The sequence below is a fragment of the Ranitomeya imitator genome, chromosome 3, assembly GCF_032444005.1.
Source record: "Ranitomeya imitator isolate aRanImi1 chromosome 3, aRanImi1.pri, whole genome shotgun sequence".
In the NCBI taxonomy this organism is placed as follows: Eukaryota; Metazoa; Chordata; class Amphibia; order Anura; family Dendrobatidae; genus Ranitomeya; species Ranitomeya imitator.
This window is the reverse complement of record NC_091284.1, coordinates 774,962,090-774,981,294: the sequence shown is the minus strand read 5'-3', so window position 1 is coordinate 774,981,294 and position 19,205 is coordinate 774,962,090. Positions and strand designations below refer to the sequence as shown.

Genomic DNA, 19,205 nt, shown 5'->3' with positions numbered 1-19,205 from the left:
TCATCAGTGTATGGTCCGTGTGTCCGTTTTTACCATCCATCTCATTACAATTATTTTGTGGCGCAGTCTTTACTCAACTACTAACCTTGAAAAACTTCTTTTTCGAGCTGGACGGTGGCCTTTGGGGCATCATTGTGTCTGGTTTTATGTTGCCCTTCAAAAAAATTGGCAATCTGTTTTACGCTTCTTGCAGAATGGTAATTTTCAAACTTCGAATGGAAAAAAAGAACATGTTTTAAAACAAATAAAATTTGGTTTTAATGGATGTTTACTTTCTTTGACTTTCAAAAATTAATAACGTTTTTCTTTCTTTTTTGTTTTTAGCTACTGACACAATTAAATGTCTATATTTTATTCTCATTTATATTTTTGCAAAATTATTATTCGAATTGTCATTCTCGCTGTGACTGCTCGAAAATAAGAAACAGAGTATGAAGGAATACAAATACATTAATAGCAACTAAGAAGGAACCGTCTTTGTCAAAACACCAATGGTTAGGGATTATGGCACAACTATGGCGGAATATATGACATTTTTGCAAAAAATAAAAAAAACTACCACCTTAATGAAAATTATTTTTTTAGCCAAGACAGAGTATTTATGAATATTCTTTAACCATTGAGGGAAGAAATAAATATGGAAAATAACAAATTTGTAGTCAATATTTGAAATTATATTATGTCTTATTTTTAATTTAAGTTTTATTAATATAAAGGTAAAGAAACAATTGTTGACCCGAAATCCAAAAAGAAAATATGGAACTTAAAAACACTTCTGTAAACCATTTACTTGCCTTTTTCTTCACCTCGGTGTTGGGCAGTATCTGGCCGCTGATAGAAAAGATACTGTGTCTGAGGAAAAGGACGAAACATTACCATGATTAGCAGAAAATCAGAAAGTAGAAAAATTGATATACAGCAACAAGAAACACAAAAAATGCAAAAAACCATAAACTACAGCATCACATATTGAACTTTATGGAATACACAAACTAGGCTCAAAAATGAAAAACCACTTATATAATAAAGATTCGTTCAACATAATAATGACCACCCTTGATGGTATGCACTCTTAATAAAACTGAAAAATGTATATTAGAATCATCACACTGCCTAGAAATAAAAAACAAACACTAAAATTAGTAAAAGAAAGCCACAAATGACTAATATAGATTTCCAAATGCCTGCTAACAAAATTTTGAAATGCCAAATGCATGCAACCAAAAATATCCAGATACATGCAACTAAAAATTGCCAAATGGTGGCAATAGCACTATGGTTGTCGCTGTGCGGTGCAGGCGTGTTTCTGTTGGACCTTAGCACTACTAGGACTTGTGTTGTCACAGAAAGTTTTTCCTTTTCTCTTCAGTGGGATCATTAAGTCTGATGTAATTAGTACTCTGCTGCAGCCATGGGAAGGGTTTCTTCCTATTAAACCTACAGCACTCAGACTGCCAGTTATAGTTTATACTAGCTCTGGTAAACTCCTATTGTTCTCAGCTCCTGTGATTCATGTGACTTCCTGTTTCAGATTTCGGATTGTTTATTGACCATTCCTCTGACAATTTTGTCCCCATCCATACCTCCAGGTCCTGACCCGGCTACCTGACCAGTGCCGGACAGGGGTGCCCTCCAGTAACCAACTCCAGGGCCCAACTACATGTAAATATGACATTATCCTCAGTCACAAATTTATATAACAATGGACTGGGTAGATTGTTAAATTAATAAGATGTTGCCTTTATCTGAACATAGTGATTCAAGCAACTGCTGCTCATATAAAAGGGTGGTGGTCCATTCTTGCACAGGGGCCCACCGGAGGATTCTCCTGTTCTCCTGTGGGCCAGTCCAAGCTTGCACCTGACCATTTCTGCCAGGCAGCTCCACCAGCCAGCAGCTACTCCAAGATCTCAACCCAGGATCCCTGTGTAAGTCCACATACCTGTACAGGAAATAAAGCGGGAAGCCCAGGGCTCCCCTCGGACTGGATAGAATAGGTGAAGCAAAGCCTGTTTGTGGACGCCCTATTTAGAGCTGACATGCAACCTCATGCAAAGGCATGTTGCAAAATGCATGCAACTAAAAATTTCCAGATGCATGCAACATTAAAAAACAATCAAAATGCAAACTAACCAAAATGCCAAATGCATGTACCGTAACTAAAATTTCCAAATGCATGCGACTAAAAAAAAAAAATATCTCCAAATGCATGAAAACACAATCGCCTTACCAATATTGTCATCCAGAGAAAAAGTACACAAAAGAAGAAAACCCCCAGAGTAATGCATGGATGGAGAATGATGTGGAAATGGCTGGACCCAAAATACTGTAAGAATGATTCTTCATTTACTTAAAGCAAATCTGTCAGCTTAAAGGGTTGTTCTTCTCTTACATTTATGGCAAATCAACAGGATAACCTATAAATTACAGATTCGGCACCCACCACAATAACGGGACTCCACTGTCAAAAGCAGAGATGGCCGCACATTTGCAGCTCTCTCCATTCTTTTCTATAGGAACTCTGATAATTGTCAAACCTGCCAGGACCTGCAGTAACCGCACTTTTCTGGTTTATCCTTAAAAATGAAAAAAACAGAAACCGCAGGTTCTCCCTGTCTGTATCCAACCTACGGACTTTACACATTCACATTTTACACCTCGCTCCATTCGTGAAGAAGAAGCAATTTTACAGGTATCACAATTATTAGCAAATCGTAAATGGCTAAACTAAGACATTTTTTCGGTGGGTAGAAGACAAGTTCGTGTTTTGTAACTTTATAAACTATTCCAAATTACTGTCATGAAATCACCGAGAGGAAATTAAGCCAAATCACAGACACAAAATTAAAGTGCTTCATGACGGGTGTCCTACCCTGCCTTCCAGCACTCCCCAATTTATTTTTTATTTTTTTGCAATAATTGAGAAGTTCTTGAGGGAAAGGCAGTGACACGTACGAGCTGTCAGTCATCGAGCGATCAGGTTCTTACTTGCTCTAGTGTGAACTGATCGCCATGTGTGGAAATGTCAGGAGCAAAATCATAGAGAAGTGATTTACTGTCACCAAGCAACGTCGGCACCCGAAACAAAACAATCATTAGATACAGGGCGAGACCGGCGTGCATGCATGTTAATGCTGACCATGGCCTACATAGAACAATCATCTTGTCAGTAAGGAACGCAATTGTCTTAGTTGGCATGTAAAACTGGCTTTACATGGGATGTCCGGTACTTCAACATTCACGGTCTGTCCTTATGTTCTATTGGTGGAACACAAATCTTTCTAAGGTCCTCCTGCGAGCTCCACGTACCCGTTACTTATTGCACAGACGTGGCTTCTGGTCTCTCTGCGTGGCTTTGCCTTGTACAGTAGTTTGTGATTCAAGGGAATAGGACTTTGATGTGCGTGCTTCGCATGGTCGAGCCACCAGCTCCATTCTTGGGAGTGAATTTACAGAAGGGGGCTGGCTTAGCTATTAAAATAGATATATAGTCTTTACACTCTGCTGCAGTCATAAACCACCACAGGAGACACTGTCTGGGGTCAGTTCATGACCATGAGACAGACCATGGGAGGAAGTAAAGATATATTAGGAAGTTATATACTTTACAAATTCCAATGATTCTACATTTTTCCCTCTGGAAAACCCTTTGATCTGGAAGGTCACTTCAAAACATCAATTGTTATCTTCATAAAATAGATATATAGTTTAGCTTGGCTGCACGGGGAGACTAGTCGGAAAGGCCGGTCCTCGTGGCTTCTCCCTGCCCACTGCCCTTGAGTGGCGGATAACTCCCTGTGTGTGTAGAGTGAGACCTGTCAGTGACTGGCAGCGGACACGAGAAGCTGTTGGGGGTCCACCTGACGACTAGGCTCAGTGCTTTTAAAGTATGTTTTTTTCTGAAATGTCACAGAGTTTCAGAGTCAAACATACCTGGCTAAAATCTTGCAGCCAGTGTCTGATACATGCTGCCAGTATAGCATGCACCATGTAGTAGCTGTCATGTTCCCTTTAAAGGGAATCTGTCAGAAAAATGAACCCTCCTAAGTCGTATATATGGGCATGTAGGTTATAGAAAGTTGCTGTAAATGATACCCTGATATCTGCGTTCCGATATCTTATTCCAGAGAAGTACATGTAGATAAGGAGTTAGAGAGCAGACTGTCAGTCATTACATGTCTCACACTGGAGGCAGATTCTCAGGGAGATCTATGTCCGGCCCATAGATCGTAACAGTTCATTTACATAATAAGCAAAATGTGGATTTCTATGGAATAAGACATCAGATTGCAGATACCAAGGTATCACTTTATTCAGATTCCTATGACCTGTGATCCCATTTAGATGACTTAGAAGGGACGATTCTACTGACAGATTAAGTTACAGTGGGGAAAATAAGTGTTTGATACACAGACGATTTTGCAAGTTTTCCCACCTAAAAAGAATGGAGAGGTCTGTAATTTTTATCGTAGGTACACTTCACCTGTGAGAGACAGAATCTAAAAATAACAACCAGAAAATCACCTTATATGAATTTTAAATAATTGAATTGCATTGTATTGCATGAAATAAGTATTTGATCACCTATCAACCAGCAAGAATTCTGGTTCTCACATAGCTGTTAGTCTTTCTTTAAGAAGCCTCCTACTCTGCACTCATTACCTGTATTAACCCCTTCATGACCCAGCCTATTTTGACCTTAAAGACCTTGCCGTTTTTTGCAATTCTGACCAGTGTCCCTTTATGAGGTAATAACTCAGGAACGCTTCAACGGATCCTAGCGGTTCTGAGATTGTTTTTTCGTGACATATTGGGCTTCATGTTAGTGGTAAATTTAGGTCAATAAATTCTGCGTTTATTTGTGATAAAAACGGAAATTTGGCGAAAATTTTGAAAATTTCGCAATTTTAACATTTTGAATTTTTATTCTGTCAAACCAGAGAGATATGTGACACAAAATAGTTAATAAATAACATTTCCCACATGTTTACTTTACATCAGCACAATTTTGGAAACAAAATTTTTTTTTGTTAGGAAGTTATAAGGGTTAAAATTTGACCAGCGATTTGTCATTTTTACAACGAAATTTACAAAACCATTTTTTTTAGGGACCACCTCACATTTGAAGTCAGTTTGAGGGGTCTATATGGCTGAAAATACCCAAAAGTGACACCATTCTAAAAACTGCACCCCTCAAGGTACTCAAAACCACATTCAAGAAGTTTATTAACCCTTCAGGTGCTTCACAGCAGCAGAAGCAACATGGAAGGAAAAAATGAACATTTAACTTTTTAGTCACAAAAATTATCTTTTAGCAACAATTTTTTTATTTTCCCAATGGTAAAAGGAGAAACTGAACCACGAAAGTTGTTGTCCAATTTGTCCTGAGTACGCTGATACCTCATATGTGGGGGTAAACCGCTGTTTGGGCGCACGGCAGGGCTTGGAAGGGAAGGAGCGCCATTTGACTTTTTGAATCAAAAATTGGCTCCACTCTTTAGCGGACACCATGTCACGTTTGGAGAGCCCCCGTGTGCCTAAAAATTGGAGCTCCCCCACAAGTGACCCCATTTTGGAAACTAGACGCCCCAAGGAACTTATCTAGATGCATAGTGAGCACTTTAAACCCTCAGGTGCTTCACAAATTGATCTGTAAAAATGAAAAAGTACTTTTTTTTCACAAAAAAATTCTTTTAGCCTCAATTTTTTCATTTTCACATGGGCAACAGGATAAAATGGATCCTAAAATGTGTTGGGCAATTTCTCCTGAGTACACCAATACCTCACATGTGGGGGTAAACCACTGTTTGGGCACATGGTAAGGCTCGGAAGGGAAGGAGCGCCATTTGACTTTTTGAATGAAAAATTATTTCCATCGTTAGCGAACACCATGTCGCGTTTGGAGAGCTCCTGTGTGCCTAAACATTGGCGCTCCCCCACAAGTGACCCCATTTTGGAAACTAGACCCCCCAAGGAACTTATTTAGATGCCTAGTGAGCACTTTAAACCCTCAGGTGCTTCACAAATTGATCTGTAAAAATGAAAAAGTACTTTTTTTTCACAAAAAAATTCTTTTCGCCTCAATTTTTTCATTTTCACATGGGCAGTAGGGTAAAATGGATCATAAAATTTGTTGGGCAATTTCTCCCGAGTACGTCGATACCTCATATGTGGGGGTAAACCACTGTTTGGGCACTCGGCAGGGCTCGGAAGGGAAGGCGCGCCATTTGACTTTTTGAATGGAAAATTAGCTCCAATTGTTAGCGGACACCATGTCGCGTTTGGAGAGCCCCTGTGTGCCTAAACATTGGAGCTCCCCCACAAGTGACCCCATTTTGGAAACTAGACCCCCCAAGGAACTTATCTAGATGCATATTGAGCACTTTAAACCCCCAGGTGCTTCACAGAAGTTTATAACGCAGAGCCATGAAAATAAAAAATAATTTTTCTTTCCTCAAAAATGATTTTTTAGCCTGGAATTTCCTATTTTGCCAAGGATAATAGGAGAAATTGGACCCCAAATATTGTTGTCCTGTTTGTCCTGAGTACGCAGATACCCAATATGTGGGGGTAAACCACTGTTTGGGCGCACGGCAGGGCTCGGAAGGGATGGCACGCCATTTGGCTTTTTAAATGGAAAATTAGCTCCAATCATTAGCGGACACCATGTCACGTTTGGAGAGCCCCTGTGTGCCTAAACATTGGAGATCCCCCAGAAATGACACCATTTTGGAAACTAGACCCCCAAAGGAACTAATCTAGATGTGTGGTGAGGACTTTGAACCCCCAAGTGCTTCACAGAAGTTTATAACGCAGAGCCATGAAAAAAAAAAAAAAATTATTTTCTCAAAAATGATCTTTTAGCCTGCAATTTTTTATTTTCCCAAGGGTAACAGGAGAAATTTGACCCCAAAAGTTGTTGTCCAGTTTCTCCTGAGTACGATGATACCCCATATGTGGGGGTAAATCACTGTTTGGGCACATGCCGGGGCTCGGAAGTGAAGTAGTGACGTTTTGAAATGCAGACTTTGATGAAATGCTCTGTGGGCGTCACGTTGCGTTTGCAGAGCCCCTGATGTGGCTTAACAGTAGAAACCCCCCACAAGTGACCGCATTTTGGAAACTAGACCCCGAAAGGAACTTATCTAGATGTGTGGTGAGCACTTTGAACCCCCAAGCGCTTCATAGAAGTTTATAATGCAGAGCCGTGAAAATAATAAATACGTTTTCTTTCCTCAAAAATAATTATTTAGCCCAGAATTTTTTAATTTTCCCAAGGGTAACAGGAGAAATTTGACCCCAATATTTGTTGTCCAGTTTCTCCTGAGTACGGTGATACCCCATATGTGGGGGTAAACTACTGTTTGGGCACATGCCGGGGCTTGGAATTGAAGTAGTGACGTTTTGAAATGCAGACTTTGATGGAATGCTCTGCGGGCGTCACGTTGCGTTTGCAGAGCCCCTGATGTGCCTAAACAGTAGAAACCCCCCACAAGTGACCCCATTTTGGAAACTAGACCCCGAAAGGAACTTATCTAGATGTGTGGTGAGCACTTTGAACCCCCAAGTGCTTCATAGAAGTTTATAATGCAGAGCCGTGAAAATAATAAATACGTTTTCTTTCCTCAAAAATAATTATTTAGCCCAGAAGTTTTTATTTTCCCAAGGGTTACAGGAGAAATTGGACCCCAAAAGTTGTTGTCCAGTTTCTCCTGAGTACGCTGATACCCCATGAGTGGGGGTAAACCACTGTTTGGGCACACGTCGGGGCTCAGAAGGGAAGTAGTGACTTTTGAAATGCAGACTTTGATGGAATGGTCTGCGGGTGTCACGTTGCGTTTGCAGAGCTCCTGGTGTGCCTAAACAGTAGAAACCCCCACAAGTGACCCCATTTTAGAAATTAGACCCCCCAAGGAACTTATCTAGATATGTGGTGAGCACTTTGAACCCCCAAGTGCTTCACAGACGTTTACAACGCAGAGCCGTGAAAATAAAAAATCATTTTTCTTTCCTCAAAAATTATGTTTTATCAAGCATTTTTTTTGATTCACAAGGGTAACAGGAGAAATTGGACCCCAGTAATTGTTGCGCAGTTTGTCCTGAGTATGCTGGTACCCCATATGTGGGGGTAAACCACTGTTTGGGCACACGTCAGGGCTCGGAAGTGAGGGAGCACCATTTGACTTTTTGAATACGAGATTGGCTGGAATCAATGGTGGCGCCATGTTGCGTTTGGAGACCCCTGATGTGCCTAAACAGTGGTAACCCCTCAATTCTACCTCCAACACTAACCCCAACACACCCCTAACCCTAATCCCAACTGTAGCCATAACCCTAATCACAACCCTAACCGCAACACACCCCTAACCACAACCCTAACCCCAACACACCCCTAACCCTAACCACAACCCTAATTCCAACCCTAACCCTAAGGCTATGTGCCCACGTTGCGGATTCGTGTGAGATATTTTCGCACCATTTTTGAAAAATTCGCGGGTAAAAGGCACTGCGTTTTACCTGCGGATTTTCCGCGGATTTCCAGTGTTTTTTGTGCGGATTTCACCTGCGGATTCCTATTGAGGAACAGGTGTAAAACGCTGCGGAATCCGCACAAAGAATTGACATGCTGCGGAAAATACAACGCAGCGTTTCCGCGCGGTATTTTCCGCACCATGGGCACAGCGGATTTGGTTTTTCATATGTTTACATGGTACTGTAAACCTGATTGAACACTGCTGCGGATCCGCAGCCAAATCCGCACCGTGTGCACATAGCCTAATTCTAAAGGTATGTGCACACGCTGCGGAAAACGCTGCGGATCCGCAGCAGTTTCCCATGAGTTTACAGTTCAATGTAAACCTACGGGAAACAAAAATCGCTGTGCCCATGCTGCGGAAAAACTGCACGGAAACGCAGCGGTTTACATTCCGCAGCATGTCACTTCTTTGTGCGGATTCCGCAGCGGTTTTACAACTGCTCAAATAGAAAATCGCAGTTGTAAAACCGCAGTGAAATGCGCAGAAAAACCGCGGTAAATCCGCCGCGGTTTAGCACTGCGGATTTATCAAATCCGCAGCAGAAAAATCCGCAGAGGACCAGAATACGTGTGCACATACCAAAACCCTAACCCTAGCCCTAACCCTAACCCTACCCCTAACCCTACCCCTAACCCTACCCCTATTCTAACATTAGTGGAAAAAAAAAATTTCTTTATTTTTTTATTGTCCCTACCTATGGGGGTGACAAAGGGGGGGGGGTCATTTATTATTTTTTTTATTTTGATCACTGAGATATAATCTCTCTCAGTGATCAAAATGCACTTTGGAACGAATCTGCCGGCCGGCAGATTCGGCGGGCGCACTGCGCATGCGCCCGCCATTTTGGAAGATGGCGGCGCCCAGGGAGAAGACGGACGGGACCCAGGCTGGATCGGTAAGTATGATGGGGTGGGCGGGGACTACGGGGGGGGGATCGGAGCACGGGGGGGGGGAATCGGAGCACGGGAGGCGTGGAACGGAGCACGGGGGGCGTGGAACGGAGCACGGGGGGGCTGGAACGGAGCACGGGGGGCGTGGAACGGAGCACGGGGGGGCTGGAACGGAGCACGGGGGGGTGGAACGGAGCACCGGGGGGGGGTGGATCGGAGTGCAGGGAGGGTGATTGGAGCACGGGGGGGTGATTGGAGCACGGGGGGGAGATTGGAGCACGGGGGGAGCGGAGCACTGGACGGAGGGGAGCCGGAGTAGTGTACCGGCCAGATCGGGGGGCTGCGGGGGCGATCGGTGGGGTGGGGTGGGGGCACATTAGTATTTCCAGCCATGGCTGATGATATTTCAGCATTGGCCATGGCTGGATTGTAATATTTCACCCGTTATAATAGGTGAAATATTACAAATCGCTCTGATTGGCAGTTTCACTTTCAACAGCCAATCAGAGCGATCGTAGCCACGAGGGGGTGAAGCCACCCCCCCTGGGCTAAACTACCACTCCCCCTGTCCCTGCAGATCGGGTGAAATGGGAGTTAACCCTTTCACCCGATCTGCAGGGACGCGATCTTTCCATGACGCCGCATAGGCGTCATGGGTCGGAATGGCACCGACTTTCATGACGCCTACGTGGCGTCATGGGTCGGGAAGGGGTTAAATAATTGAATTGCATTGTATTGCATGAAATAAGTATTTGATCACCTATCAACCAGCAAGAATTCTGGTTCTCACATAGCTGTTAGTCTTTCTTTAAGAAGCCTCCTACTCTGCACTCATTACCTGTATTAACCCCTTCATGACCCAGCCTATTTTGACCTTAAAGACCTTGCCGTTTTTTGCAATTCTGACCAGTGTCCCTTTATGAGGTAATAACTCAGGAACGCTTCAACGGATCCTAGCGGTTCTGAGATTGTTTTTTCGTGACATATTGGGCTTCATGTTAGTGGTAAATTTAGGTCAATAAATTCTGCGTTTGTGATAAAAACGGAAATTTGGCGAAAATTTTGAAAATTTCGCAATTTTCACATTTTGAATTTTTATTCTGTTAAACCAGAGAGTTATGTGACACAAAATAGTTAATAAATAACATTTCCCACATGTATACTTTACATCAGAACAATTTTGGAAACAAAATTTTTTTTTGCTAAGAAGTTATAAGGGTTAAAATTTGACCAGCGATTTCTCATTTTTACAACGAAATTTACAAAACCATTTTTTTTAGGGACCACCTCACATTTGAAGTCAGTTTGAGGGGTCTATATGGCTGAAAATACCCAAAAGTGACACCATTCTAAAAACTGCATCCCTCAAGGTGCACAAAACCACATTCAAGAAGTTTATTAACCCTTCAGGTACTTCACAGCAGCAGAAGCAACATGGAAGGAAAAAATGAACATTTAACTTTTTAGTCACAAAAATTATCTTTTAGCAACAATTTTTTTATTTTCCCAATGGTAAAAGGAGAAACTGAACCACGAAAGTTGTTGTCCAATTTGTCCTGAGTACACTGATACCTCATATGTGGGGGTAAACCACTGTTTGGGCGCACGGCAGGGCTTGGAAGGGAAGGAGCGCCATTTGACTTTTTGAATGAAAAATTGGCTCTACTCTTTAGCGGACACCATGTCACGTTTGGAGAGCCCCCGTGTGCCTAAAAATTGGAGCTCCCCCACAAGTGACCCCATTTTGGAAACTAGACGCCCCAAGGAACGTATCTAGATGCATAGTGAGCACTTTGAACCCCCAGGTGCTTCACAAATTGATCTGTAAAAATGAAAAAGTACTTTTTTTTCACAAAAAAATTCTTTTAGCCTCAATTTTTTCATTTTCACATGGGCAACAGGATAAAATGGATCCTAAAATTTGTTGGGCAATTTCTCCTGAGTACACCAATACCTCACATGTGGGGGTAAACCACTGTTTGGGCACATGGTAAGGCTCGGAAGGGAAGGAGCGCCATTTGACTTTTTGAATGAAAAATTATCTCCATCGTTAGCGGACACCATGTCGCGTTTGGAGAGCCCCTGTATGCCTAAACATTGGAGCTTCCCCACAAGTGACCCCATTTTGGAAACTAGACCCCCCAAGGAACTTATCTAGATGCATATTGAGCACTTTAAACCCCCAGGTGCTTCACAGAAGTTTATAACGCAGAGCCATGAAAATAAAAAATAATTTTTCTTTCCTCAAAAATGATTTTTTAGCCTGGAATTTCCTATTTTGCCAAGGGTAATAGGAGAAATTGGACCCCAAATGTTCTTGTCCAGTTTGTCCTGAGTACGCTGATACCCCATATGTGGGGGTAAACCACTGTTTGGGCGCACGGCAGGGCTTGGAAGGGAAGGCATGCCATTTGGCTTTTTAAATGGAAAATTAGCTCCAATCATTAGCGGACACCATGTCACGTTTGGAGAGCCCCTGTATGCCTAAACATTGGAGATCCCCCACAAATGACCCCATTTTGGAAACTAGACCCCCAAAGGAACTAATCTATATGTGTGGTGAGGACTTTGAACCCCCAAGTGCTTCACAGAAGTTTATAACGCAGAGCCATGAAAATAAAAATAAAAAATTATTTTCTCAAAAATGATCTTTTAGCCTGCAATTTTTTATTTTCCCAAGGGTAACAGGAGAAATTTCACCCCAAAAGTTGTTGTCCAGTTTCTCCTGAGTACGCTGATACCCCATATGTGGGGGTAAATCACTGTTTGGGCACATGCCGGGGCTCGGAAGTGAAGTAGTGACGTTTTGAAATGCAGACTTTGATGGAATGCTCTGCGGGCGTCACGTTGGGTTTGCAGAGCCCCTGATGTGGCTAAACAGTAGAAACCCCCCACAAGTGACCCCATTTTGGAAACTAGACCCCGAAAGGAACTTATCTAGATGTGTGGTGAGGACTTTGAACCCCCAAGTGCTTCACAGAAGTTTATAATGCAGAGCCGTGAAAATAATAAATACGTTTTCTTTCCTCAAAAATAATTATTTAGCCCAGAATTTTTTATTTTCCCAAGGGTTACAGGAGAAATTGGACCCCAAAAGTTGTTGTCCAGTTTCTCCTGAGTAAGCTGATACCCCATGTGTGGGGGTAAACCACTGTTTGGGCACACGTCGGGGCTCAGAAGGGAAGTAGTGACTTTTGAAATGCAGACTTTGATGGAATGGTCTGCGGGCGTCACGTTGCGTTTGCAGAGCCCCTGGTGTGCCTAAACAGTAGAAACCCCCCACAAGTGACCCCATTTTGGAAACTAGACCCCCAAAGGAACTTATCTAGATGTCAGGTGAGCACTTTGAACCCCCAAGTGCTTCACAGACGTTTACAACGCAGAGCCGTGAAAATAAAAAATAATTTTTCTTTCCTCAAAAATGATGTTTTAGCAAGCATTTTTTTATTTTCACAAGGGTAACAGGAGAAATTGGACCCCAGTAATTGTTGCGCAGTTTGTCCTGAGTATGCTGGTACCCCATATGTGGGGGTAAACCACTGTTTGGGCACACATCGGGGCTCGGAAGTGAGGGAGCACCATTTGACTTTTTGAATACAAGATTGGCTGAAATCAATGGTGGCGCCATGTTGCGTTTGGAGACCCCTGATGTGCCTAAACAGTGGAAACCCCTCAATTCTAACTCCAACACTAAGCCCCCCACACCCCTAACTCTAATCCCAACTGTAGCCATAACCCTAATCACAACCCTAATCACAACCCTAATTCCAACCCTAACCCTAAGGCTATGTGCCCACGTTGCGGATTCGTGTGAGATTTTTCAGCACCATTTTTGAAAAATCCGCGGGTAAAAGGCACTGCGTTTTACCTGCGGATTTACCGCGGATTTCCAGTGTTTTTTGTGCGGATTTCACCTGTGGATTCCTATTGAGGAACAGGTGTAAAACGCTGCGGAATCCGCACAAAGAATTGACATGCTGCAGAAAATACAACGCAGCGTTTCCGCGTGGTATTTTCCGCACCATGGGCACAGCGGATTTGGTTTTCTATAGGTTTACATGGTACTGTAAACCTGATGGAACACTGCTGCGGATCCTCAGCGGCCAATCCGCTGCGGATCCGCAACCAAATCCGCACCGTGTGCACATAGCCTAATTCTAAAGGTATGTGCACACGCTGCGGAAAATGCTGCGGATCCGCAGCAGTTTCCCATGAGTTTACAGTTCAATGTTTTTCCACCAACATAGAAGAGGATTCTTTACTGTTAGGGCAGTGAGAATCTGGAATTGCTTGCCTGAGGAGGTGGTGATGGCGAACTCAGTCGAGGGGTTCAAGAGAGGCCTGGATGTCTTCCTGGAGCAGAACAATATTGTATCATACAATTATTAGGTTCTGTAGAAGGACGTAGATCTGGGTATTTATTATGATGGAATATAGGCTGAACTGGATGGACAAATGTCTTTTTTCGGCCTTACTAACTATGTTACTATGTAATGTAAACCTATGGGAAACAAAAATTGCTGTGCACATGCTGCAGAAAAACTGCACGGAAACGCAGCGGTTTACATTCCGCAGCATGTCGCTTCTTTCTGCGGATTCCACAGCGGTTTTACAACTGCTCCAAAAGTAAACTGCAGTTGTAAAACCGCAGCGAAATGCGCAGAAAAACCGCGGTAAATCCGCGATAAATCCACAGCGGTTTAGCACTGCGGATTTATCAAATCCGCAGCGGAAAAATCCGCAGAGGAACAGAATACGTGTGCACATACCGAAACCCTAACCCTACCCCTAACCCTAGCCCTAACCCTACCCCTAACCCTACTTCTTACCCCAACCTTAGTGGAAAAAAAAATATTATTTTTTTTTTATTGTCCCTACCTATGGGGGTGACAAAGGGGGGGGGGGGGCATTTACTATTTTTTTTATTTTGATCACTGAGATATAACCTATCTCAGTGATCAAAACTCACTTTGGAACGAATCTGCCGGCCGGCAGATTCGGCGGGCGCACTGCACATGCGCCCGCCATTTTGGAAGATGGCGGCGCCCAGGAAAGAAGACGGATGGATCCCGGGAGGCCAGGTAAGTATAAGGGGGGGGGAGATCAGGGCACGGGGGGGCGTCAGAGCACGGGGGGGTGGATCGGAGCATGGGGGGGTGGATCGGAGCACGGGTGGGGGGGATTGGAGCACGGGGTGGGGGATCGATGTGCAGGGGGGTGGATCGGAGCACGGGGGGGGATCGCTGTGCGGGGGGGATCGGAGTGCGGGGGGTTTGACTGGAGCACGGGGGGTGTGATTGGAGCACGGGGGGAGCGGACAGGAGGACGGGGGAGCGGAGCACAGGACGGAGGGGAGCGGACCACAGATCGGGGGGCTGGGATGTGATACAGGACAATAGGCAAGCAGCTTGGTGAGAAGGCAACAACTGTTGGCACAATTATTAGAAAATGGAAGAAACATAAGATGACTTTCAGTCTTCCTCGGTCTGGGGCTCCATGCAAGATCTCGCCTCGTGGGGTAAGGATGATTCTGAGAAAGGTCAGGAATCAGCCCAGAACTACACGGGAAGACCTGGTCAATGAACTGCAGAGAGCTGGGACCACAGTCTCAAACATTATCGTTAATTACAAACTACATCGTCATGGATTAAAATCCTGCAGGGCACGCAATGTCCCCTGCTCACGAAAGCACATGTCCAGGCCCGTTTGAAGTCCGCCGATGACCATCTGAATGATCCAGAGAAGGCATGGGAGAAGGTCAGACCAAAATATAACTTTTTGGTATCAACTCCACTCGCCGTGTTTGAAGGAAGAAGGATGAGTACAACCCCAAGAACACAGTCCCAATCGTGAAGCACGGTGGGGGAAACATCATACTTTGTAGGTACTTTTTTCTGCAAAGGGGACAGGAGGACTGCACCGTATTGAAGGAAGGAATGGATGGGGTCATGTATCGCGAGATTTTGCCCAACAACCTTCTTCCCTCAGTAGTAGCATTAAAGATGGATTGTGACTGTGTCTTCCAGCATGACAATGACCCGAAACAAAGTCCCTCCTCAAAGTGTGACAAAAAATAATAATACACAACGTATTAATACCCCGCCACTCCAACAGTGTCTTAGTCTCCTGGCAGTCTCCGTACTTACTATTCATACTGGATAACATGGGACCGCTGCTATCAATCGTTTCCTACATTGGTGTCCAACACTGCACTACCAAGAAGAAGTACGGAGGCCTGTGGGCAAGCAGCGTTGTGTCAGAAGTGGTAAGGCGAGTATTGTTTATTAGTAGTGATGAGCGAATATACCCGTTACTCGAGATTTCCCAAGTATTTTTTAGTGCTCGGAGATGTAGTTTTCATCGCCGCAGCTGAATGATTTACAGCTATTAGCCAGCATAAGTATATGTGGGGGTTGCCTGGTTGCTAGGGAATCCAAACATGTAATCAAGCAGGCTAGTAGCTGTAAATCATCCAGCTGCGGCAAAAGAAAACGAAATCTCCGAGCACTTAAAAATACTCGGAGGACACCGGAGCGTGCTAGGGAAATCTCGAGTAACGAGTATATTCGCTCATCACTACTTATTAGCATTGTGGCCATATTTTAAAAAAATGTTCAGCGCTGGAAAACCCTTTAACAATGTATTCTCCGTTCTTGACCCTTGGTGACGCCACTTTCACTGCAGAGTGGAGAAGAGGGACTATTGCAAGAAATTGGCCTCGAGAATACTGAAGGATATCGACACCAAAACTGAAAGTACAGCCGGCTCAATTTACCATTTATTTGAGACCTTCCGGAGCTGCCCCATACCAACTTTTACAGGGCCCCTCACGGTTTGAGATGCACAGATCTAGAAGCCTTGTTAGGACATAAACATTGCCATTCTCTATGTCTTCCCGCAGCTTTAGTAAGGCATGACCAACTGAAGTCATAGAAGCACTATCCTCAGATCTGCCGCCAGCATGAATCACCAAAAGGTAGGATCCGCACAAAACATTTATACATTCATAACCCAAAGTGTTGGCACCCTTGAATAAGAAGATGCATATTTACCAGAAAATTATTGCAATTACATGTTTTGTTATACGCGTGTTTATTTCCTTTGTTTGTACTGGAACAACACAAAAAACAGAGGAAAAAAGGCAAATTAGACATAATCTCACACAAAACCCCAAAAATAGGCCGCACAAAATTGTTGGCACCTTTCCAAAAATGTGGGTAAACAACTTTGTTTCTAGCATGTGATGCTCGGTCAAACGACGCCTGAAGCCAGATAAAAAGGGGAGAGTTTACTTAATCTTTGCATTGTGTGTCTGAGTGTGTCACACTAAGCATGGTAAACAGAAAGAGAAGAAGAGAACTGTCTGAGGACTTGAGGACCAAAATTGTTGAAAAATATCACCAATCTGAAAGTAACAAGTCCATCTTCAGGGATCTTGATGTTCCTTTGTCCACGGTAGGCAACATAATCTTGAAGATTACAACCCACACCACTGTAGCTAATTTTCCTTGACGTGGATGGTGGAGAAAAATTGGTGAAAGGTTGCAACGCAGGATAGTCCAGATGGTGGATAAGCAGCCCCAACCAAGGTCCAGAGAAATTCAAGCTGTCTTGCAGGCTCAGGGTTCATCAGAGTCAGCGTGAACTATCCATCAACATTTGAATGAAATGTAACCTGGGTCAGGAGAGCAAGGAGGACCCCACTGCTGACACAGAGACCTAAAAAAGATAGACTGCAGTTTGCCAAAATGTACGTGAGTAAGCCAAAATTCTTCTGGGAAAGAGTCTTGTGAACAAATGAGACCAAGATAGAGCTTTTTGGTAAAGCACATCATTTTCCTATTTACTGAAAAGGAATGATACTTACAAAGAAAAGAACATAGTACCTACAGTTAAATATGGGGGAGTTCAAAGACGTTTTGGGGTTGTTCTGATGCCTCTGGCACTGGGTGCCTTGACGGCGTGCAAAGCATCATGAAATCCGAAGGTTACCAAAGGATTTTGGCTCTCAATGTAGTGCGCAGTGTTAGAATGCAGGATTTGTGTCCAGGTAATGAGTCTTCCAGCAGGATAATGACCCCAAACATACTTCAGGAAGCCCCCTGAAACATACTTCATACTTCAGGAAGCCCCCAGAAATGGATGGAAACAAAGCGCTGCAGAGTTCTTAACAATGAGTCCGGATCTAAACCCCATCGAACACCTGGGGGAGACCTTAAAATTGCCTTTGGGAGAAGGCGCCTTCAAATATGAGAGACATGGAGCAGTTTGCAAAAGAAGAGTGGTTCAAAATTCCAGTTGAGAGGTGTAAGAACCTTGTTGATGGTTATAGAAAGTGATTGATTGCAGTTATTTATTCCAAAGGGTGTGAAATTAAATATTAAGAGGAGGGTGTCAATAATTTCGTCCGGCCCATTTTCGGTGTTTTGTGTGAAATTATCTCCAATTTACCTTTTTTTCTATTTTTTGGTGTTGTTGCAATACACACAAAGGAAATAAACACGTGTATTATTAAACATGTGTAATTGTAATCATTTTCTAGGAGAAATACTTCATTTTTTGGAACAATTTCAAGGGTGCCAACACTATTGGCCATGACTGTATATCCAAGTGCCCGATTTTCTACAGCGTCACCATAGTGCAAACACAGCTTTACACATTTTCAATTGAAACCAAAGGGTTGTGCATCACATAGTCAAGCTAGGTCCTCCTAAGCACGAGTCACATTTTGTAGTTGCTCTCCTCTGTGACTAGTAAATGGTTTTCTAAAGGAGACATCCCCTTTAGTTCCCATTATTTCCTGAGACTGTGACCACATTATACGCCAGTGACCACACCAGGGTCATGAGCACAATAATAATATAAAGGGATGTGCGCAGTGTAGTCATACAATAATGGAAATAGTTAGACAACTGTTTTTTTGCGACACTGGGCTTATGAATTGTAGTCATGGATCACTTTATGGAATCGCACCAGACTATGACAACCTCCTTTTAGGACCAACATACTGTGCTGTCAGGACTATGTCCAAGTCATAAAACCAATGCAATTTCCATAGAGAGCTTTAGTGTATGATCACCGGCCATCATTGGAGGTGACGCTTATGTATTGCACATATCAATCATTTATCTGATCACTGACACTTTCTTCATTTTTGGATTAAAATGTATCAGCTAAAATTTATCTGATGATAAAATCCACGGTAAAACCTTCAGGTTCCACATACGGATTTCACTCTGGTATTGCCGCGGATTTCATCCTGGTGCAGTGAATGGGGTGACATCTGCGGTGGAAATCTACCCGCTGAGGAGCTAAAACTGTGCACCGCTCAGAAAGGATTCACGTGTCCGCTCCTGTAATCCGCTCCCATTGTTAGAGTGCAAATACGCTGATGAAATGGACAGTATTTCCGTCACGTGTGGACATACCTTAAATAGCTACAGTGAGCCTTAAAGGTACCGTCACATTAAGCGACGCTGCAGCGATATAGACAACGATGCCGATCGCTGCAGCGTCGCTGTTTAGTCGTTGTGTGGTCGCTGGAGAGCTGTCACACAGACAGCTCTCCAGCAACCAACGATGCCGAGGTCCCCAGGTAAACAGGGTAAACATCGGGTTACTAAGCGCAGGGCCGCGCTTAGTAACCCGATATTTACCCTGGTTACCTAAAAAAAAAAAACACAACATACTTACATTCCGGTGTCTGTCGCGTCCCTCGCAGCCAGCTTCCCGCACGGACTGTGAGCGCCGGCCAACCGTAAAGCAGAGCACAGCGACA

General features: G+C 43.6%; 1 protein-coding gene across 2 annotated transcripts in view; it reads right to left on the bottom strand.

Annotated features, from left to right (window-relative positions):
* The window catches only part of EXPH5 (exophilin 5), a 41,079-nt gene that overhangs the window by 6,032 nt on the left and 15,842 nt on the right, over positions 1–19,205 (bottom strand). For both annotated transcript variants that reach the window (XM_069759080.1, XM_069759079.1), the window contains 2 exons: positions 795–852; positions 86–209 (listed from right to left, as the gene is read on the bottom strand). In XM_069759080.1, the coding sequence (XP_069615181.1) occupies positions 86–209; positions 795–852 (182 nt within the window). The remainder of the gene's footprint in view (positions 1–85; positions 210–794; positions 853–19,205) is intronic.